This window comes from Natrix helvetica (assembly GCF_964273705.1).
Source record: "Natrix helvetica genome assembly, chromosome: 5".
NCBI lineage: Eukaryota > Metazoa > Chordata > Lepidosauria > Squamata > Natricidae > Natrix > Natrix helvetica.
This window is the reverse complement of record NC_138551.1, coordinates 15,584,982-15,608,771: the sequence shown is the minus strand read 5'-3', so window position 1 is coordinate 15,608,771 and position 23,790 is coordinate 15,584,982. Positions and strand designations below refer to the sequence as shown.

General features: G+C 42.5%; 1 protein-coding gene across 6 annotated transcripts in view; it reads left to right on the top strand.

Annotated features, from left to right (window-relative positions):
• Positions 1-23,790, top strand: part of NAALADL2 (N-acetylated alpha-linked acidic dipeptidase like 2) — a 706,416-nt gene that overhangs the window by 471,621 nt on the left and 211,005 nt on the right. For all 6 annotated transcript variants that reach the window (XM_081953457.1, XM_081953458.1, XM_081953460.1 and 3 more), the window contains exons 7-8: positions 21,414-21,506; positions 22,323-22,528. In XM_081953457.1, coding sequence (XP_081809583.1) covers positions 21,414-21,506; positions 22,323-22,528 — 299 coding nt within the window. The remainder of the gene's footprint in view (positions 1-21,413; positions 21,507-22,322; positions 22,529-23,790) is intronic.

Genomic DNA, 23,790 nt, shown 5'->3' with positions numbered 1-23,790 from the left:
ACAAAAGGGGCGAGAGGACCGACCCTTGCGGCACCCCACAAGAGAGTGACCTCGGAGTCGACCTCTGCCCCCCAGTCAACACATATTGCATCCGGCCGGAGAGGTAGGAGCCGAACCACCGTAAAACGGTGCCTCCGACTCCCATCCCCTCCAGCCGGCGCAGTAGGATACCATGGCCGATGGTATCAAAAGCCACTGAGAGGTCTAATAGGACCAGGATAGAGGAGCAGCCTCTATCTCTGGCCCTCCAGAGATCATCCACCAACGCGACCAAGGCTGTCTCGGTGCTGTGCCCGGGTCGGAAGCCGGACTGGCGTGGGTCTAGATATACGGATTCGTCGAGGTGACGTGGAAATTGCTGCGCCACCACATTCTCAACAACCTTCGCTAAAAAGGGGAGGTTGGAGACTGGACGATAATTAGCTAGCTCCGTTGGGTCAAGTGAAGGCCTCTTGAGCAGGGGCCTCACCACCGCCTTTTTCAAGGCAGTCGGTAAGGAACCCTCGCCCAATGAGGCGTTCACCAGGCCCAGAAGCCAGCCTCGCATCACCTCCCAGGATGCCAGTACCAACCAGGAGGGGCACGGGTCCATTGAACATGTGGTGGGTCGCAGCCGTCCACGCAACCCGTCTAAATCCTCGGGTGCGACAGAGTCAAACTCCTCCCAAAGTGGGCTCACAAGACTCACTGATGACGGCTCATCCGGTCCACTGGGGGGGGGGCATCCGCTTCGGATCTGAGTGACTTTGTCTTGCAGATATTCCCCAAACTCCTCTGCTCTTCCCTGCAAGGGTGCTTCCCGCGTCTCCTGCAACAGGAGAGAGCGGGTGACCCTAAACAGGGCGGCAGGGCGGTTATCCGCAGACGCAATGAGAGCGGCACAATGTCTATGTTTGGCCGCTCTCAATGCCACAAGGTAGGTCCGTAAATAGGCTCTTACCTGTGTTCGGTCAGATTCGGAGCGTGAGGACCTCCACCTGCTCTCTAGACGTCTCCTATGGCACTTCATCACCCTAAGCTCCTCGGTATACCAGGGAGCCCGGGTGAGTCGTTGCCGTAGGAGAGGTCGCAGAGGTGCAACCCGGTCCAAGGCCCCCGCCGTCGCCCTATTCCAGGCGTCGACTAGGTCCTCCGACCGAGCGCGGGTCAGGGCTACAGGTAAAGGCCCAAGCTCCGTCTGGAACCTATCCGGTTCCATCAAGTGCTTGGGGCGGTACCAGCTTGAACAAACTGGCTCCGCCTCCTCACGGTGGGGGGTAGCGCCAGGGAAGTCCAGCTGGAGACATGAGTGATCTGACCATGACAGGGGCGTAATCTCTAGTTCCCCTATTCCCAGATCACTCGTCCACTGCTCAGATACAAAGATAAGGTCCAGTGTGTGGCCCGCCTTCGTGTGTGGGGCCCTGAATTAGTTGGGTCAGGCCCATGGCTGTCATGGAAGCCATGAACTCCTGAGCCACCTCGGACGCTGCTCCCGTCGACGGCAGGTTGAAATCCCCCATAACCAGAAGTTTGGGTATCTCAACCGCCATCTCCGAGACCAGCTCGAGGAGCTCGGGCAGGGCCGCTGACGTATAGCGAGGAGCCAAGTATACAATCAGCAGATCCCACTGCCTCCCTGGGCCCCATTTCATACCCAGCGACTCACACCCCGGTATCTGAGGAACAGTGAACTCCCTCGGCTCTAGACAATCCCGTAAAACTACCGCCACCCCGCCACCCTTACCCAGGGCCCGAGGCTGATGGAATGCACGGAAACCCGGTGGGCACATTTCCACGAGGGGTAAAACCACCCTCGTGACCCAACCAGGTCTCCGTTATCCCTGCAAGGTCCAGCTCCCCCTCCGAGATCAACTCGTTATTGGTTCAACTATTGGTTCACCTCCATGCATACCTGTGATGGGTTCTGGTTGGTATGCTCCGGTACGAACGTACTGGTGGCAGCTGGGAGCAGTGGCCGTCATACTGGAATGATAGTTTGGAGGGCCCACCCACCCTCCCGCCCACGTTCCTTACCTGTATTTAAGCCAACTGGCCCATTTGCACACATGCGTGCAGTATACAGTGCCTGTGCGACCTCCACTGAGCAGCTGGACATCGCAGTGCGGTGGGTGCACATGCGTGCCCAGCACACATGCCCAAGGTAGACACCCGGCCCCGTCACAGCGTACCAGTTGCGACGGGATCTGGAACCCACCACTGGCGCATGCGCACCTCCGCGCATGCCCTCAGCCTTCCGCGCATGTGCTTTGGGCTAAAAAAGTGACTAAATGGGATGCCATAGAGTCAGGGTGAGAGGGTGGGCGAGACCACACGCAATTTATGCTACTGGTTTGGACGAATTGGTCCAAACCGGTAGAAAAACACCACTGGACTTGAGGCTGATGATGTGTTTGGTCCCTTCTTCAGGCTCAGCCTGGTTATCTCCTACAAAAGGCTTGTATTCTCTACTCTTTTTTGGAGTTGAGCTAATTTGGAAGGAATCAAGTTCTGAAATGAAAACAAACAAACAAACCAACACACACACACACACACACACACACACACACAAATTACTAGTAATATTTAACCTTGTTGCCCATTTTAAATAGCATAGGACTCCTTACTAGTTTTAGTTATAGGTAGTTCCTGACTTAACACCACAATTGCTATCAGAATTTCTATTATTAAGCAAGGCCGTGAGCCATGACTGATTTTTATGATCTTTTTTTGTCATGGCTGTTAAGTGGAGCATTACAGCTGTTAAGTGAATCATGCTGATGTTAAGGAAATCCTGCTTCCCCCATTGACTTTGCTTGTCAGAAGATCGCCAGGGAAGTTGACAATGACAATCATGTGATCGTGAGATGCTGTAAGCCTTGTAAAACACATGCTGTTTTCCAGCAGTGGGATTCACTTAGGTTAACCACCGGTTCGTAACTGTGAGCGTTTGGCCTTCTGTGCATGCTCTTTGCTCATGTGCATGGTGTACATGCATGTGTATGGCATTGAAAGCGACGCTACATGGGACATTTTGGAGTCAGGGGAAGGGGGGTTGCAGTTTGGTGCCACCGGTTTAGGCAATCCAGTTTGAACCATCTGAATACCAGCTCTGCTGTTTCCCCATTGTCCAAAGTTTGATACAGAGACTGTGGGAATGCTGCAACAGTCCTAAGTGCAAGGACTGGTTGTAAGTCAAGGATTGCCTGTGTTTCCCGGAATGAATATGACGTGTACCAGTGGGTAGTATTTTAAATTTCCTTATGACGTATTTTTCATCATTACCAGATAGTTGAGAATAACATATACACCTTTCCCATGTTCCTCTGCTAAATAGAGGTTTTATTCTTAGTTTCAAGAGCAATTTAGCATGGTTGAAGCAATGCTATTCAGAAGGATATGTTCATAGCATCTGAATATATAAAATTAAGCATCCAGTTCTTTAGATCTTTTTTTATGTAATCCACCCAACATGAGTTCCACAGGGGAGAGCAAATTCTGTTAAGAATGCATGTATAACTTTTTCTGCAGACATTCTGTTACGTAATTTTAGAATCGTTCATTAATAATGTGTTTTATTCACCTCAAAATATGTTGAAAAGGTGCACCCATTGATTGCCAAGTGGGACTTTGCACAGGTAATCCTCGATTTACAACAATACTTGAGCCCAACATTTCTGTTGCTAAATGAGACATTTGTTAAGAGAATTTTGCCCCATTTTACAAACTTTCTTGTCACAGTCGTAAAAGGGGATGACTGCAGCTGTTTAGTTAGTGCAGGGGTGTCCAAACTTGGGAACTTTAAGACTTGTGGACTTCCACAAGTCTTAAAGTTCCCAAGTTTGGACACCCCTGAGTTAGTGACACGATTATTAAGTGAATCTGGCTTCCCCATTGATGGAAAGTTGCAAAAGATGATCACATGTCCCTGGGGCACTGAAATCATCATAAATATGATCATGTGACCATAAAGATGCTGCAATGGTCATAAGTGTGAAAAATAGTCATTAGTCACTTTTTTCAGTTTGTGAAATGGCCATTAAACAAACTCTTGTAAATCAAGGACTACCTGTATTTCTCACCTGAGATTCGGTTTGATGGCATTTCCATTGTCTTGAATTGTGGAAAGGCAGAGAGATTCAAAATGATAATCTTTGGCACACAATACATTTATGGATGCCTGGTCTTAAAAATGTTCTACATAAAGGTATATTCTTCCTAACACTTTAGAGGGTGTTTTTTTTTTTTTTTTAGCAACTCTCTTCCCAAGCTAGGTTGGTTATTATTTTGGGGGCTTGGCAAAGCAACAGACTGCATTCTCAGTGAGCACAGTGAGAACATGATAAATAAATCTTTGCATTGAGGCTCCCTGGGAATAATCCAGACATTATTTATAAAGGATTCCCCCAGGGAATCTTGTGAATTGTTTGAAACAGCCATAGCTACAGGCTTACTTCTGGTGTTTTGCTAAGGACATCATCATTCACCTGAGGGACCATATTGTCATTAACAATACAGTGTCCTATCTCCTCTGCTCTATGGCTTTCTCTAGCTCTGTTCACTTTCCCATCCCAAAAGATGGAACTCAACCAGTGGTGGGATACAGCTGGTTCAGGCTTGTTTGGGTGAACCAGTTGTTAAATTTCAGGCTGGCCCCACACCTTCCTTCCCCGCATCTTCAAGAAGTCCCCCTGTGCCCCATTTTGGCTCCCAGGTAAGTGCAGGAAGGCCTATTAGGCCCAAAATGGGGTGCGGGGGTGTAGCATGCCCCCCCTGTGGCCCATTTTTGCTTCCAGGAGGCTGCAAGGAGGCCTACTAGGCCCAAAATGGGGTGCAGGGGAGTGTGGCATTCCCCCCCCTCGGGCTATTTTTGCTCCCAGGGGGGTGCAGGAGGCCGAATGCTGTCTATGACACCCCCTGGCCACACCCGCCATGGCTACGCCCACCCAGCAGGTCATTAGGGCAGAGAACCAGTTGTTAAAATATTTGAATCCCACCACTTAACTCAGCTACTAGGCACTATCTAGGCAGGAAGAAAACAATTGATGTGTGGATTAAACTTCGGTGGGTTAAATATGTGTTCTGACCCCCCTCTTCCCCCGCCAACACAGACACACTCCGAGCCAAAGATACTTCACGAGGTTTATTGTACAGATAGACAGATCCTTGGCAGCAATCCAACACGACTAGACCTTCAGAACCCTCTGGCACTGATACACAATAGCAGCTATCCAGCCTGCCACGCTCACAAGACTGTACTCCCACAATAGTTCCTGCATTGACTTCTGCAAAAGGGTGTATGCAAAAGCAGTCCTTTTATAGTCTGCAGAGGAGTCTAATTATCATCAGCTGAGCGCAATTACCTCCGGTAACTGTGCAATTGCTCCTGACGCCACTTAGCGCTCCGGTAACGAGCATTCAATAACTCACTGCTGATGTCTGACTCGCTGTCCCATGACTCCTCCCCACTGCTCCAAGGCATGACATCAGGAGCACCCTCCCTTTGGCTTTCACCACTGCTCCATGCCTCAGCCGCCTCCTGGTGGCCGACCAGCCTCTCTGATCCCTGCTCGGAGTCAGAACCCTGCCCAGGGTCCTCCACATCCTCCAGAGCCGACTCATAGGGACCCTCACTGTTGGAGTCTGGTGGCAGCTCCAACGACTCCTGTTGGGCCACAACACTATCCCTCACTGCAGGGCCCTTCCCCCGGGTCTGATGCTTGGGATGCGGGCTCAAGGGAAATTGCGCATGATAGGCTCGCACCAGACCAGGGGCATGTACAGCCGTCACATTGGTCCAGGTCCCCCCGTCTGACCCCTCATCTGTCCAGTCGACCAAATACTGGAACCGTCCCTTGAGCCATCTCAAGTCACGGATCCGGGTCACTTTGTGTGGTGGCTGTGTGTCCACCTCACACGAAGATGGCTGGGGAGAAGAGGGACGTCGTAGAGGACAAGCCGACCGGTCAGGGATCAGGAGCGAGCGATGGAACACCGGGTGCACTCGCATCGAGCGTGGGAGGTCAGGCAATAGGCCACCAGGTTGATAACTGCCTCCACGGGGAACGGCCCAAGATACCGGTGGTCCAATTTCTTTGTCGGCCGGTGGGACAGAAGATGCCACATGGACAGCCACACGCGATCTCCCACAGCCAATTCCGACACTGCACGTCTAGACTTATCCGCTACCTGCTTGTAATCCTCCTTTGCCTGATTCAGATAGTGGCGCACCACTTGGTGGACCGCCTGGTGCTCAGAGAGGAAGTCCTGCGCTGCGGGGACCGGAGAGTCCACTGGGGTGAGAGGGAAAAAGTGAGGGTGGTACCCGCTTCCTAAACCCCACGTTCCTACCAAATCTGGAGGGTTTTCTGAAACCCTGACTGGTGCTAGGAGAGTTCCCTTCTAAAACACTCGGGCAAGGCGCAGCAGCCCTACAAAACCTTGCTAAGTGGCCCTTTTTCCGACATCAGAGGCAGGAAGCATTTTTGAAATGGCAGTCCGCTCTATCATGCCTACCTCCACACCCTGGGCAATTTGTTCGGGACATGGCCTTACCCTGCCGACCTTTGGCCTGCTCAGCCCGGAGGCGATGTACTTCATCGTTTCTGATGGCTCCAGTGTCATCGATAACATCTTCATGATGTACCTCGGTAGTCTTGTCTGCAGGTTGTGTTTTGGAGAATTTCTGGATTTCCTCCGTAGATTTCGTTGACAGCTCTACCACCCTGGCTTCATACAGGGCCGTCTGTAAGTCAAGTTCAGGTTTGGCCAGCAGGCGGCGCTGTATACGGAGGTCTGAAACACCCCCCCCCAACAATCTGGTCTGTAAGGGCTTCATCTAAGTCTTTGAATCTATAATGAACTGCTGCGGCTCGTAAAGCAGCCACATAGTCATTAATTGTCTCTCCCTCAAGCTGGACCCTTCTGTAGAACACAAATCTACGCATTGTGCAGGACAGCGCTGGGGCGTAATGATTTTTTAATTTCGCCGTTAAGATGTCCCAGGTCACAGCGTGGACGGAGTGCGGGGCAACTAGAGTTTCTGCGAGATTAAGCATCTCCGTACTACACAAATTTAGGAAACATGCCTTTTTCCGTTGTTCAGTTGGGTCGGTAAAGCCGTTGGCTTCTAAAAAACACTCAAATCGGGAAATATAGGAGCCCCAAGTCTCTGCGGCCACGTTAAAAGTGGCTAAGGTGTTCATGGAAGCCATTTCTGAGGTAACTTCTTTCTCCGTTGACTAATCAGAGGCAGTCTTCATAGGCAAGTGACTCACTCGACCTCTCGTCAAGTGATTCCCTGAGCTCTCAGTGACTTAGCTCATAGATTATTGACTTTTCACAGCTCTGCCTGGGCTCCGCCTGGATATCCCACCTTCGTCGCCAATGTTCTAGCTGGGAGAACGCGGGTGGACAAACAGAGGTGAGCCAGGGCTTAACGTTAGCTAACAGTTTATTTCTAACAGATTGCCAAACGCGGCACTTCACATTTCACGCGTCTCAGCTAACTGGCAACAGCTGAGCCCTGTTTGACAGCCTTTTATATATGCCAGCTGTCAAACAGGTAACCAATCAGAAACGAGTACCCTAGTGGAACGGACCAGAGGGAAAACTTCAGTACATAACAAAAACTTAAACATAAAAGTGTTAAAAATATCAGTGATTAAATCAAGATTAAAAACCAAAAGCATAAAACTGATAAAGGGTTGGACTTTTATCTTCTACCAATGAGCTCCAGTATAGCCTGTCCTCATTAGGACCACAGACAATTAGCAGAGCCATTGTTTAAAGACCCTTCCAGAAGGTCAGAAGGATAGAGGAAACGTTCTCCTCTAGGGGCAAGCTGTTCCTGGGGGCATCCAGAGGAGCTGTGGTAGTGCAGTGGTTAGAATGTAGTTATTCCAGCTGATTGTGCCCACTGCCATGAGTTCGATCCTGACAGGCTCAAGTTGACTCAGCCTTACATCCTTCTGAGGTCAGTAAAATGAGGACCCAAATTGTTGGGGGCAACATGCTGACTCTGTAAACTGCTTATAGAATATATTAAAAAGAACTATGGAGCAGTATACCAATCTAAGTGCTATTGCTAGTGCTATTTCAAATACATAGTACAAACTTTTAAAAATTAGATTTAATATTAAACCCAGACACAGACATGAGTATATGTATATGCAATATTTTCATGTGGTAACAGTATATTGAGGTATCTTAATAATCAGTATATTGAGCTGTTATCATTGAAAAACATATATTAAATTATTAAACATGTGGTCCATCACTACCCACATCATATATTCTATGATTCCTTAGAAGAGAGGCAATTGCCTGGATAGCTGAATTGGTTATGAGGCCACTGCTGTATCCCCACGGAAATATTCTATATCATTATATGGGTTTTGTGTATATACTTACTTTCTCTTTTTCGTACACCAAATAAGTAAATAGGAATTGAGAATTTTTTAAATTATATTGTCTTTGTGTCTTTTAAGCTGTTCACATATCTTCATATCCATGCACAGCCTTGAGTTGACTTCAACGGTTGCAAGGGATTACTCAAATTGGTTGTATGGTATGTTGTGGTTTTGGAATTAAAGGTTGCCCCAAACCAACTAAACTATAACAATTAATCCCCAACAATGATTCATTTTCGTCCTTTTATGGTGAAGTAGCTTGGTGGCTTAGATGAGGAAAATATTTCAAGTTGCATTAACTTGAGGTTTCCCCATCAGTTTTACCTCAAACAGAAAGAGGTAAAAACTTTCATCAGATGTCCAATGTTTGGAACATGAGATTGGCTGTCAGAATAATTTAAAGAAAATTAAATTTTATTTTTTCTCCATACTCCACTGAGAGTCATTTAAGTCTTTGTTAGGCATACTAAGCTTTTAAGTGAAGTCATGTCACAGTACAATATGCCTTTGTGTTTTATTACCTGAGCTAGTTGCTGGTGAGGAGCAGTTTCTTCCATCATTGCCCATCTAAGGAGGGATTAGAGCTAGTCATTACTGAAGGCACACTGTTGACATGATGATTCCACAGATGATGATGATGATGATGATGATGATGATGATGATGATGATGATGATGATTATTATACGATTGTATCACAGCGGCCAGTTGATTCGCTGGATTTGGCATTGATTACTAGTCGGGCCCCACCCAGGGGCCTAGGACGTCGTAACGTATTTTCGCAATATACGTGCAGATCCAAGCAGTGCAGCTTTTTGCATTTGACTGATGGTGATTTTGTCAAGTTTTAACTGTTTTAAATGTAATTCCAGTGCTTTTGGAATAGCACCCAGTGTGCCGATTACCACTGGAATTACCACTGCTGGTTTGTGCCATAATCGTTGGATTTCAATTTTTAAGTCCTGGTATTTCGCGACTTTTTCATGTTCCTTCTCCTCGACCCTGCTATCACCTGGTATTGCGATGTCTATGATTGTAACCTTCTTTTTCTCAACCAGTGTGATGTCTGGTGTATTATGCGCTAGTATTTTGTCTGTTTGTATACGAAAATCCCACAGGATCTTGACCATCTGATTTTCAGTGACTTTTTCAGGCTTATGTTCCCACCAGTTTGTTGTTGTTTTAATGTTATAATTTTTGCACAAATTCCAGTGGATCATTTGTGCTACTGAATTGTGCCGCAATTTATAATCAGTCTGTGCGATTTTTTTACAGCAGCTGAGTATGTGGTCAACAGTTTCATCAGCCTCTTTGCAAAGTCTACATTTGGCATCATCAGAGGATTTTTCGATTTTGGCCTTAATGGCATTTGTGCGGATAGCTTGTTCTTGCGCAGCCAGGATTAGTGACTCTGTTTCTTTCTTTAATGTACCTGCTGTTAACCATAACCAAGTTTTTTTACTGTCCACTTTATCTTTTATTTTTTCCAGAAATTGACCATGTAATGCTTTGTTCTGCCAACTCTCCATTCTTGATTTTATCACATCTTTTCTGTATTCTTGTTTTGTCTGTTGGGTCTTCAATAGATTTTTGTTCTTTACTTCAATTAATAGATGTTCTTGACTTTCTTTTAAATAATCTGCCAGTGCATGTTTTTCTTCTTCAACTATTTGCTTCACTTGTAATAATCCTCTGCCACCTGATTTTCGGGGCAGATATAGTCTATCAGTGTCACCGCGTGGATGTAAACTGTAGTGCATTGTCATTAGTTTCCTGGTTTTTCGGTCCAAAATGTCCAAATCAGCTTGTGTCCAGTTAACTATACCAGCTGTGTATCTTATAACTGGTATTGCCCAGGTATTTATGGCCTTGATTGTATTTCCACCATTTAATTTAGATTTCAAAATTTTCCTAACTCTGTTGGTGTACTCTCTCCTGACAATAGTTTTTACTTCTCCATGTTTGATGTTATCCAACTGCAAAATGCCTAAGTATTTGTAGGCTTCATTTTCGTTGCATTTAATTAGTTGGCCATTGGGCATTTCAATTCCCTCACATGTAGTGATTTTGCCCCTTTTTATGGATACAGTGGCGCATTTTTCCATGCCAAACTGCATTGAAATATCGGTGCTGAATATTCGGACTGTGTTTGTCAGTGATTGGATTTCTATTTCTGACTTTCCATAGAGTTTCAAATCATCCATGTATAATAAATGTGAAATTTTTTCAGCTTTTTTGGCTGTTTGGTAGCCTAATTTCATTTTTTTTAAGATTACTGATAGTGGGATCATCGCGATGATGAAGAGAAGAGGTGAAAGTGAATCACCCTGGAAAATTCCTCGCTTGATATTAACCATTCCGTAGTTCTCATTCCCTACTGCCAACTCAGTTCTCCATTGTTTCATCACCTTTTCAGTGAAGGATATAATATTTTTACTAATGCCAGTTGTTTCTAGGCATTTTATGATCCAACTATGTGGCAATGAGTCGAATGCTTTTTTATAATCAATCCAGACCATATTCAAGTTCGTTTTTCTTTTCTTACAATTTTCTAATATCATTTTATCAATTAGAAGGTGATCTTTTGTGCCCCTACTCCTTCTTTTGTTGCCTTTTTGCTCTACTGGCAAGATTTTGTTTGTTTCCAAATAATCCATAATGTTATCTGCAATAATGCCTGTGAGTAATTTAAAGGTTGTTGGCAAGCATGCTATTGGTCTGTAGTTTTCAGGTATTGTTCCTTTAGTTGCATCTTTCTGAATCAAGTATGTTTTTCCAGTTGTCAACCATTCATCAATTTGACCATTTTGTAAAATTTCATTCAGTTGCCTGGCCAACATTGCATGTAAACTGGTCAGATATTTGAGCCAGAAACCATGTAATTGGTCATTTCCAGGTGATGTCCAATTCTTTACTTTTTTTACTCGATTTTTGACCATCTCAGTTGTTATTTCTAATACTTGCATTTGTTTATTACCAATGCTTTCCTCAAAGTCATGTATCCATTTGCTTCCTTATTGTAGTCCTTTGCATTTTCCCACAATTCTTTCCAGAATTCAGCTGTGGCCTGCTTTTCTGGTTTTTCACTTTTGGTGTCACCATTCACATTAAGACTTTGATAAAAACGCCGTTGGTCTGATCGAAATTGCTGATTTTGTTTATACTGGATGATTCGTGCCTCATATCTTTCAATTTTCCTAGCTGTTGCTGTTATCTGCTGTTTTACAATCTCTAAAGCTTCATTGATGTTTCTTGTATCCAATCTATACCTTCTGATTAGCTGATCTATAATTTTGTTGTTTTTAAGCCGTTGCTCACGCATGTTCTTCAAGTTGCTAGCATCTGCCCTTAATTTTTTGACTTTTTGTTCTAATCGGATTTTCCACTTTGGCTTTGATGCTTTTTCCATTGTGTGATTAGGTACTTTGATTTTAATGCCTAGTTCATTAGTGACTATTACAGCTGCACTGTACATTAACTGATTCGTTTCCAAGATGGATCCCGGTTCAATTGTTGAAAGCACTGCATTAACCATTTTCATGATAGGACCCAAAATTTTCTTAGGGACAGTTTTTAATGATGGTAAACGTTGCCTTTCCTCCCTAGCCAGAAAATGCTCCATGATCTTGTCCTTCAGTTCATTTTGTTTTTGAGTTGGTTCATCAGTTGGTTCAATGGTAACTAGTTCTGGTGGTAGTGTTGTTATTTCCTCTCCAGCAGCTTCCTCTGGGAGTTCTCCTATGATTTCTTTAGTTGTGTCTTGAGTATCAGTTAATTCCTCTTGTGATGTTGTTGTTGTTGTTTTGCAATTTGCCTGAATTTCCTCAAGTTCAACTTCGCTAAACACTTTATTCCTTATAATAATTATTATTATTATTATTTAGATTTGTTAGCCGCTCCCTCTCCACGAAGGGACTCGGGGCGGCGTACAATAAATAAAAACACATATTATAAAATTACACATTACACGGAGGAGGAATAAAAATCACATAACAATCATTACAATACATAGAAATAGTAGTAGTTGAGTTAAAAATTAAAATACCCCAATATAAAATTACAAGTTTAAAAGATTGCCAGGAGGATTAAAATGGAACTATAGTTGAGCCAGGCCGGCTAGTTGAAAAAGGTGGGTCTTGAGTTTTGAACGGAAGGAGCGGAGGTCGGTAGTAATCCTAATGTCGGGGGGGAGGTCATTCCAGAGGGCTGGGCCCATTACAGAGAAGGCCCTGCTCCTGGGCGCCGCCCTTTGGCACTGCTTAGTGGACGGCACCCGGAGGAGTCCCTCTCTGTGAGAGCGAATTGGTCGTAGGGATGTATGGGGATGTATTGTACTGCATTGAAATATATTCTATATTGTTGGCCCTCTTCTGACATCACTGACTTTCCTACCACCAGAAGTCAGCGATGTAGAAATGTAAAAAAAAAAAACCACCATTCAATATAGGTTAAAAAAGCAAAGCTACCATCAAAGATACAAAAGCCAAAGGCTTCTCTTCTATAAACCCATATCCAGGGATGCATAATGTTGAATTTAAGATTGATTAATACTGCCTTGCCTCTCCAGTCAAAACTGGTGCTGAATACATAAAATATCTGCTAAGATTATTGACATTCTTCTGATGATCCCATGATTTGCATCAAGTTGTATTATTGGTAATATTTTGCTGAGAAAAAAGAACAAACCTCTTATTTGTCATTGCTCCCTTTTAAATTCTAATAATGCGATTTAGTTTTCATAGTCTAAGAAGGAAGAAGGGACAAAGGAAGGAAAGAATAGAATAGAATAGAATACTTTATTGGCCAAGTGCGATTGGACACACAAAGAATTTGTTTTGGTGCATATGCTCTCAGTGTACATAAAAAATAGAATGTATTCATCAAGAATTATAAGATACAACACTTAGTGACAATCATAGGTTACTAATAAACCGTCAAATTATACTAGGAAACAAATAAAACAACATAAATTGTAAACATACAGCAGCATGGTTATAGTCATAAGTGGGAAGAGATTGGTACTGGGAAGGAAGAGAATAATAATAATACAGTCTTAGCAGATAATTTGACAGTATGGGAATTAGTTGTTTAGCAGAGTGATAGCATTCAGGGGGGCGGGGAAGGAAGGGAGGGAGGGAGGAAGGAAGGATAGAGTAGAATAGAAAGATAGAAAGAAGGTTTAATTAATATTTAAAATAAATCATTATCAGATGTAAGGAACATGAACTTGATTTTTTTTTAGACAAAGACAAAGAGGCAAGTTATTTTCTTCATAATGCATTCCCCAATTAACCATTCCTGCATTTTTGTTGGATGAAACCGAGAAATAAAACAACTTGGGGAGGAAGGAACAATAAGAGGGATAATTGTCCCTGAGACTAAAGATGAAATGATGTTCTTGCAGAGTATCCTTTTGGCTTAATGATGTGATTATCATTATTTCTGATGTTGAGGCTATAAGTGACATTGATTAGGGAGATGAAATGGTACCAAAGTTTTAGAGAAGTTCAAAAAGAGCCTTGAGAAGAATGTATTAAGGGGAGGAAAACATCTGAAATGTGGGTGATGAATAGACCTGGAATCCTGACCTCCAGTTGGAAGAAGAAATCAGAAATGAACCAGAGGATAATTGATGTACATTGTTGCTACTTCTACCATTAGTTCAAAGTTCTTATTCCAGATCCCTTTTACTATCCCTCTAAAGTCAAAATATTACTAGAAACAGTAGTTTAAGTTCAAGAATCAAAGCAACCCTAGCAGATCAAGAAAATATGGATGGAGAAAAGTTGTATCCTGACTTTTTTGCTAAAAAAGAATTTAAGGATAAAGAATGTAAGGATATAAGGATAAAGGTTTTCCCTGTCCAGTCTTGTCAGACTGTCTTGTCAGTTCTAAAAATGGACAACAGTTTGTGGCCATTGTGATGAAATCACCCTGTGATTCTTTCAGGGTAAAGTGATTAAAAAAAAGCCAAACTTACTTCAAAATGCCACCACTTTTCAGATTATTCAACCCTATTTGAAAATTTAAAGAGCTTCTATTGATGTTCAAAGTACAAATGGCTTGAAATTTAAATTTTGATTCTTATGGATAGTGTTGTATTTCTTGCAAATAAGTATTGAATTCTTATTTAGATATGCCAGCACAAGAAATTATTCAATATTATCTTCAGTGGAATGATGCTTGGTTAGGTCTCTCCTATTGACATTTATCCATGTGTAAGTTTGTTTATTTGTTTGTTTATTTAAAATGTGTATGATGCCCCAAACCCTGATAAATCTAGGAAGCTTATAAAAATGTAATAAAGTGATCATAATCATAAAAATCTCATTAAAGCAAGAAATTGTCACGATGTTAAAAGGTTTGCTAGGCCTGAACTGCCTGAATTGACACTCAAGAGTTAAACTAAGAAAGCTTTATTGCGCAGGTCATAAAACAAAAAAAAGGTTCTTATCTGAAAGTGATTTATTGCGCACGCGTTACACATTCCAAAATTCCTCTCTTCTTTGTTCGGCAGCCAATTTTGGCTGACGAAGCTTTCATTATCAAAATGTAACCAATTAGTTATTTTCTGTTTTATTTTATTATTAAAGTTTGTTTATTAATTAGAATATTTTCTTAAAGACTATTTCTTTTCTAAATATCTCAAAAGATATGCGGAAGGGAATCAGCCACGGTCCATCGATCTCTAACAGGGTGTTTTTTCCCCTGACAACTTGGTATGCAGAGTTTGGCTTTTGATGACCAGCTGAGATGGCTACAATTTATGGCTGTATTTTCCCTTCATGCTATCTAAAGATAACCGACTAAGGCTAATTAGCCATGTCGAAGAAGAGAAAGAAAAAGAAAGATGGGGCGAACACAGATGAATCAGCTTCCTCTGACAAAGAGACTCCCTCGGACACAGAGAAGCAAGATCAAAACGTGCTTCAGGAACAACAAATTCCTTCAGGTGCCGAGCCAAATATGGGAGAAGGAGCTACAGGACGCGACATCCACGAAACGAGGTCAGTGGTTCCTCCTTCTAAAATATCTCCAGGAGATTATGAATTTTTGGGGGCCAAGCCAAAACTTCCCACTCTGCCAGAGCCACTCCATTCCCAGACCCTCGCAGATTATCAAACGATTGATGAATGGCAACTGCCGGCACAGAAAATATCCTCCCACGCAGAAAGCAGATTTTATAACATCTCCCCAGATGGTGAGCAAGAAATGCAAAGCTATCTATATCAAATAGAACGTTTAGAAAGATATGTTAGGGAGGCGAGAGTGTGTTTTAACGAAATAAAGCGAAGTAGAAGAAGCTCCCCCACTCCCAAAATGTCTGAGGACGCCATCTTGTCTTCTTCAAAACAACAGCCTAAGACACACCCCACAGAGTTCACTGGTCAATTAGAACAAAGAGACATGTACACGTCACCGAGGTCACGTGGTCCCTTTGAGCCCATTGAACTTCAGCATACGTATAGAAAGGAGAGGCAGCCAAAAAGTGAAGCTGCACTGCCATCTGCTGGCGGAGAAAAATTATTACAACAAAAGGTGATGAGTTTTAAAGAATTAGCTATGAGTCCTTTAGAAGCCAAAACTTTGTCTCCAAAGGTTAAGTCTTCAACACCCCCTGGCGGTGTGGAATTCTCCCTAGATGGAAAAAGGCAAAGCCAAAGGCGAATTCGAGGAAGCCAATTTGATGTTGCTACGCAAAGGCCAATGATGCAACCCCAGCATCCCCTGGTTCAACAACCAGATTTGCAACCAGAGCAACAAATTGTTCCTCAGCAGGTATTCACAGTCACCCCCTTGACTGGTGAGTCCAAATTAAAGGAGTCAGGAGAGAATTATAAAGCCTGGGTCAGTGAAATTGCGCTCTTGCTTCGAAGAGAAGGCACATATTCCATGTTTTTTGATCCTCCCCATCAACCCTGGACACCTGCAATAAGAAACCTCGAAAACAGAGCTATCACGACTTTACTCATGTCAATGGAAATTGAGATCCAAGGTATCTTTCCACCTGATGCAACTGCCCAAGAAATTTGGGCTATTTTGGAAGATTGCTACAGGCCCGTTTCAATTGAATCCTCATGTTTGCTCATGTCTGAGTTCCATGGTTCGAAGTTGAAACCTGGTGAACGAATTGGTGGACATTTGACCAAACTGAAAAGAATGAGAAATGAATTGAGACAAAATGGCCATGTAATCGATGATATCCAAATGATTAGCATCATCATTAACTCATTGAATTATGAATGGAAAGATGCTGTTGCAAAGATTAACTACGTGCCTATTGCTCAACGCACAGTTAACCACGTTTGCAGACTTTTAGTGGAAGACGAAGCTATCAGGTTAGCTACCCCACATCTGCAACGGCCTCCAGCACCAAAGGCTCCAGCCAGACGTCCCTTCCGAGGAAGAGGCTACGCTCCAAGGATGCCAAAATGCTACACCTGCAACCGTGTGGGACATGACACCCGGGATTGTCCCCAACGAGTTCCAGCTCCCGCCACGTACCAGCCCAGAGGAACAGATTCCAGAGGCAAAGGTAGAGGCGGAAGACAAGGTCGTCGTGGTCCAAGGCATGATTCACAAGCTCCACTTGCAACACTGGCCATAACCAACGTTCCACAACCTGATCCAAAGTTCGACAGACGTCTTTTGTGGACTTTAGATAGTGGAGCAGCTGTGCACGTTACCCACAGAAGGGAACTTTTCACAGAGATGGGCGAACCAGAGCCCGAGTATCGAGAACTGTATTCCTTCACCAACCACACTTGCAAGGTTATGGGAAAAGGAACTGTTTACATTGAAGAGCTCGATACACACATCCCTGATGTTTATTACATACCTTCAGCAACCAGTAATTTGCTTAGTCAAAGTCACTTGTCTAGAGAGTTAAAGTTCCAGGTTCACCACCTCGAAAAAGCAAGTTACTTAGTTAAAGATGGTGATATTGTTGCTGAAACCATGCTGATTGGTGGTGTTTATTACTTAAAGCCAAAGCCTAAAGGGCAAGCACAGGCAAGTATGCAAACTCCAAAAAGGCACAACGCAAACCCAGAGAGAGTTGTCCCAGAGAGAGAAAGCGTTACTGTGCCAAAGGCTCCTAAAGCCAACAAACAAAGAAAACAGAAACAGATTGCTCAAAGCAAGCCTGAGGGTCCTCATGAAACTGTTAATGTTGAGAATTCACTAACTGGTAAACCTTTGCATTCCAGGTGTATTCACAAGTGGCACAGAAGATTGGGGCATGCCAGTTTCCGTGTTCTTAGAAAGATGCCGGAGTTCGCAAAAGGTTTGGATCTAAAGGGGTGTAAGGTGTTTTTGGATTGTGCCGTTTGCAAAAAGGCTAAATCCAAGGCGGCTGCAATTCCCAAACACGCTACACGCCGGTCAACACGCATTTTTGATTTGGTACACACTGACATAGTGGGTCCTTTCCCACCAACACTTGGTGGCAGAAAGTATTTTTTAACAATTGTAGATAATCATTCTAGATATGGATTTGTATATCCTATGAGAGAGAAATCTGAGACCTTTCAGATCTTTAAAGACTTTGCAGCATTTGTTTCTACACAATACCAAGTTCGCATCGCCAGAATCCAGAGTGACCGTGGTGCAGAATTCATGTCTCAGCGTTTCCAGGACTGGATGCGTAAGAATGGAATTCTTCATCAGACATCTGCTCCATATACACCGGCTCATAACGGAGTCGTAGAAAGAAGACAAGGGGTTCTACAAACCATGATGCGTTGTCTTCTAGAAGATGCCAATCTCAGTAACGCATACTGGGGTGAAGCAATCAAATATGCAAATTACATTGTCAACCGTACTTGGAGCAGTATAATCAATCAAACTCCTTTCTACATGCTGTATGGCTACAAGCCTAATCTCAAGAACCTCCACATTTTTGGTTCATATGCTATGGTGAACACTCCCTTAAGTCAAAGAAGAAAGGGAGGTACAGTAGCAAAGAGACTGAGATTTATGGGTATTGATGATAATTCAAAATGGTACAAATTCATTGATACTAAACATGTGATTGTCATTTCACAATCTGCTAATTTTGAGGAAGACATTGACTGGTCCAGGATTCATTCCAATGATCCTGAAGTTTATTTTCCTAGAGATGGTGTTCCAGATGCCACGCAGCCTGATGACAATTCGCAGGCAGATATTCCTTCTACCAGTTCTTCACAACCTGATGTTCCGTCTTCTCAAGCCGCGGATGCTGATGCTAGCGACGAACGTGAGGACGAGGATGATGATGAAGAAGAAGAAGACTGGTCTGTTGTTCCTAGACGCTCCAAGAGGGCCACAAAAGGAATCCCTCCACAACGTTATTCATGGCAACTGACAAAATCACCATTACCTTTGATTTGCAACGTTACTCTTCCTCCAGAGACATTCACACAAATCAAACAGCTTCCTGATTCAGAACAAGACAAATGGTATGATGCAATGCAGGATGAAATGGACAGTTTAAAGAAACTTAATGTATTCACACCTGCAAAACCTCCAGCAAATAAGAAAGTCATTGGCACCCGATGGGTCTACAGAATCAAGAAGAAACCGAATGGTGAGTCTTTATACAAAGCCAGACTGGTAGCTCAGGGTTTCGCTCAACGTTATCCTGAGGACTACACAAACACTTACTCACCAACAGTCAGAACTGAAAGTGTAAAAATTGCTTTAACCACTGCAACTATTATTGGTTTAGAAGTTTTCCAATTTGATGTGGACACAGCTTATCTACATGCAGACCTAGATGAAGAGATCTACGTGAGAAGCCCTCCAGGATTCCGAAAGCAAGAAGGGGATACCTGGTTCCTGAACAAAAGTCTTTATGGTCTGAAACAGTCAGGTTTAATGTGGTATTTATGTCTTACTGACAAACTAAATTCAATGGGCTTTATTAAGTCCGAAACTGATGAATGCGTGTTCACAAAAAGATCTAACAATGCATATGAGATAATTCTTGTTTATGTTGATGATATTGTTTATATTGGTCCAAATAAGAAAATGAGTGAGATTTTTGCCAAAAGTTTGCAGAGATACTTCACACTAAAATCTTTAGGACACATTAGCACTTATTTAGGTGTTCAAATTGAAAAGACACAGAAGGGGTTTAGTCTTTCACAAGAGGAGAAAATTGACCACATTCTACATCATTGCAACATGAAAGATGCTAGCACAACAAAGACACCCATGCAAACAGATTTTCACAACTTAACACATGAACCAAGCCCTGAGTTCGAGGATCAAACACTTTATCGTTCAGTCATTGGTTCACTATTATACATTAGTAGTTGGACCAGACCTGACATCGCACTTAGTGTTAATCTTTTATCACGACACGTAGGTAAGGCAACACAATTTCATTGGTCATGCATTAAGAAGTTGTTGAAATACCTGAAACACACTAAACACATGAAGTTATTGCTAGAACCAACACACACTGATCAACCAAAGTTGATTTGTTTTGCCGACGCCGACTGGGCGAGCGACAAGAAGTCACGCAAAAGCACTTCTGGTTACATGATGTTCCTAAATGGTTGTCCTGTTTACTGGCAAGTGAGAAAACAGAGTTTTGTTTCATGTTCATCTACTGAAGCTGAATATGCTTGTGTTTCAGATGCTTGTAATTCTCTAACGTGGTTTGATGCTTTGATCACAGATATCTGGACACGTCCGATTCGACCAATCACCGTGATGGAAGATAATGTATCTGTTGTTTATATTTCTGAGTCACATTTCACAGGTTCTAGGTCCAGACACATTGACATTCGTTATCAAAACACAAAGCAATTAGTTAAGCAAGGTTTTGTTAAATTGCAATATGTTTCTACACATGATCAGATCGCAGACATGCTTAACAAACCACTTGCCGCAAATCAACACGAATATCTGCGAAAGAAGATGTGCCTTAATTGATGATTTGATGACGTCAGCCCAGACTAGCAAAAGAAGGGGTGTCACGATGTTAAAAGGTTTGCTAGGCCTGAACTGCCTGAATTGACACTCAAGAGTTAAACTAAGAAAGCTTTATTGCGCAGGTCATAAAACAAAAAAAAGGTTCTTATCTGAAAGTGATTTATTGCGCACGCGTTACACATTCCAAAATTCCTCTCTTCTTTGTTCGGCAGCCAATTTTGGCTGACGAAGCTTTCATTATCAAAATGTAACCAATTAGTTATTTTCTGTTTTATTTTATTATTAAAGTTTGTTTATTAATTAGAATATTTTCTTAAAGACTATTTCTTTTCTAAATATCTCAAAAGATATGCGGAAGGGAATCAGCCACGGTCCATCGATCTCTAACAGGGTGTTTTTTCCCCTGACAGAAATCATCAGTCATTAGATCAAATGATCAAAATATTAAATGGCCTGGATAAAAGGAAATATTGTGAGCCCCTCAAAAAGTTATTAAAGAGAAATTGTTTCAGTTTGATTAGTAATATATTTTTACAGATAAAGTGCTACTGAAAGAATTTATGCCAGAATGATACAACTGTTCCATTCAGTAACTTAAAACTGTTTACACTTGCAGGTGCATTTAATGAAAACAAAGTCACTTATGAAATGATCTCTATTCCTTCTGTTAACAAGGTTTTACTGTAATATGTACATTTTATCTGTTTTCGTGTTCTTTTATACTGTTTCCATTTTCAGAATGTTGTATAGTTTTGATAACTTTCAAGTAATCGTTATAGAGTCTCTGTGAGCGAGTAGACAGCTATATAAATTTTCTAAAATAAATAAATGAAATAAACAAACCACTGAATTACGTGGTAAATCAGAAAATAAAATAAAAGAATACTCTTCCATTCTATTTTTCCTGAGATGTTTGTTAATAAAGATGTATTTTATTATAACTCCAGCTGATTAAATAAAATAAAATGGTAAAAAATAGACAAAATCCTTGTCAGTTTTGGAAATCCAAGTGGTAACTTCGGGTAAACAACGTGGTATATGGTTTCTTAACAACTTTGCAGATGAATCCAACATAAAATGTTTTGTTTTTGTCTTAGCAGAAAGGAAAATTGTGACTTTGAATATTCAAACTCAGCCAACATATAAAACAATATCCAACGTTGTTGGGTATTTAAAAGGAGCTACGATTCCTGGTAGGTTTATTTATTTTATTTCTCCATGTGCTAACTTCTGCAACTCACTTGTCATATTTCTGAACAAGATCAGAATTTCACAACTTATTCTGGATTGGGGATTGCACTTAACTTTCAAACTATACATAACTGTTATTTGTTAGAGTTTGTTCTATATAGTTACCATGACTGAGCACTTACACCTGTCTGAAAAATAATTATGGGAGTTGAAGTCCACAGACTAAAGTTGAAAAACACTGCTGTAGACAATATACATCTTAGCACATTCCACATGGTACATTTTGGTTTACTATGATCTAGTTTAACTCTTTCATATCTGAGTAAGACCTCTGTTAGGAGTCACATTTGTTTGAAAGACTATACCTTATACTACAGATCTTTAGCAAACAGAAAGCAAGGGACTTTCTGCTTTTAAAATATAGTGAGCTATTTGAGTTACTTCCAAAAATATAGTAATTACTAAAAACCAAGCAAGACACATCTAACCCCTTAAGTTAGTTTAAGTCCATTTTAGCTGGTTGCTATAACTACTGAGTCTTATGTCTTTTCAGATAGGTTCGTTGGACGATTAATTGAATGATTCACTATACAATATTCTGCATTATAAATGTTGTTGTTAGCTTGAGATTGCATGCAAATAAGATTGAGGTCTTTCAAATAAAAGTAATTCTTGAACCCAGCTGATTATTATGGCAAACAACAGCTGTGGCACAGTTGGCAAGAATGGGAAAGGTAACCAATATCATTAGTGTTTGGAAGGACTCTTGATTGTATTGATTAATTAGTAAAATATTTTGCTTTTTGTATGTTTTTCAGATAGATACGTCATAGTTGGCAGCCACCATAGCAATTTGCCTGGCTACAGTAGTGACCAGTGGGTTCATGGAAAAGCAGTCATGACTGCACTTATCCAAGCCTTGGCCATGAAGGTGAAGGAAGGTTGGCGGCCTGAGAGGACCATCGTTTTTTGTTCATGGGGTGGAACCATGTACGGCAAGATTGGTTCCTACGAATGGGCAGAGGTAAGAATGCTCACAGGTTTCTTTCTTCAGACGGGGAGTGTGGGGGGGAATCTAGAGTTGCCAATATCAAGGATAAGAATTATTGAGATATCCCTCGTCATGGTCTCCTGTTGCTAAATTTTATTCTCTGAGTATGTTCTTTTCTTCCTTCTCAGAGACGTTTTCTAAACATTCAGATGAGTGAAAACTTAGTCGAAACTGCATCACAACTTTTTTATCTGTTCAGTGGAGGGGGTGGGCTGCTGGATTCACCGAACTGGATTCTGCCCAGTTCAGCGAACCCCCAAATGCCACCCCTGGCTGGCCCCACCCACCCCTCCCACCCCACCCCATCCTGCCAGGAGCTTCCCCTGGCCATTCATCATGACAGGTAACTGCAGAGCCCACGGGTAGGCTCAGAGAGGGGGGAAAACGGGCCTACCAGAGGTTCCAGAAATCTGGAAATGGGCCTGTTTCCAGCCTCTGGAGGGCCTCAGGAGCCTGGGGGAAAGCAGTTTTCACCCTCCCGGAGGTTCAAGGAAAGCCTCAGAGCCTGGAGGGTAAAAAATGCTCCCCCCACTGTGGTGCAGGAGGCCAACTAGGCTGCACCAACCATGGCCACACCCACCCAGCAATGTGGCAGAAAACCCATTGCTGCAATCTTTGAAGCCCACCCCTGGTTCAGTGTTTGTACCCAGAAAGATGAAATAGTAGTATCTACGAAGAAAAAGAGAGGACTGTGATATCTGAAAACTCCCTAGTTGTACAGCTTTTATCAATTGCCCTTATGATTATCATCTAAATCAGAATCACTATGTAGTTAATTGGGTGATGATTTCAATTATTTTTGTCCTAGGCAAGAATTAAAAAGTCATGTTAGTGTCACTGAAAAATGCAAGCTGTTATAAGTAGGGTCACCTTTTGCAAAATTAATGGTGTAAAGTACAGTAAATGTAAACTTTCTAAATATTTGTCTGAGCCGTGGTGGCATAGTGGTTAGAATGTAGTATTGCAGGCTGATTCAGCTCATTGCCAGGAGTTCAATTTTGCTCCTCCTCGCTCAGCCTTCCATCCTTCCGAGGTCAGTAAAATGAGGACCCAGATTGTTGGGAGCAATATGCTGACTCTGTAAACAGCTAAGAAAAAGCTGTAAAACACTATGAAGCAGTATATAAGTCTAAGTGGTAAGTGCTTTTTGTTATGGCACCAAGAGTTTCAGTATTCATCTTCATGACAATCATTTACTTTTTCCTACAGAATCTTTTTTATCAATTCAACTGTCT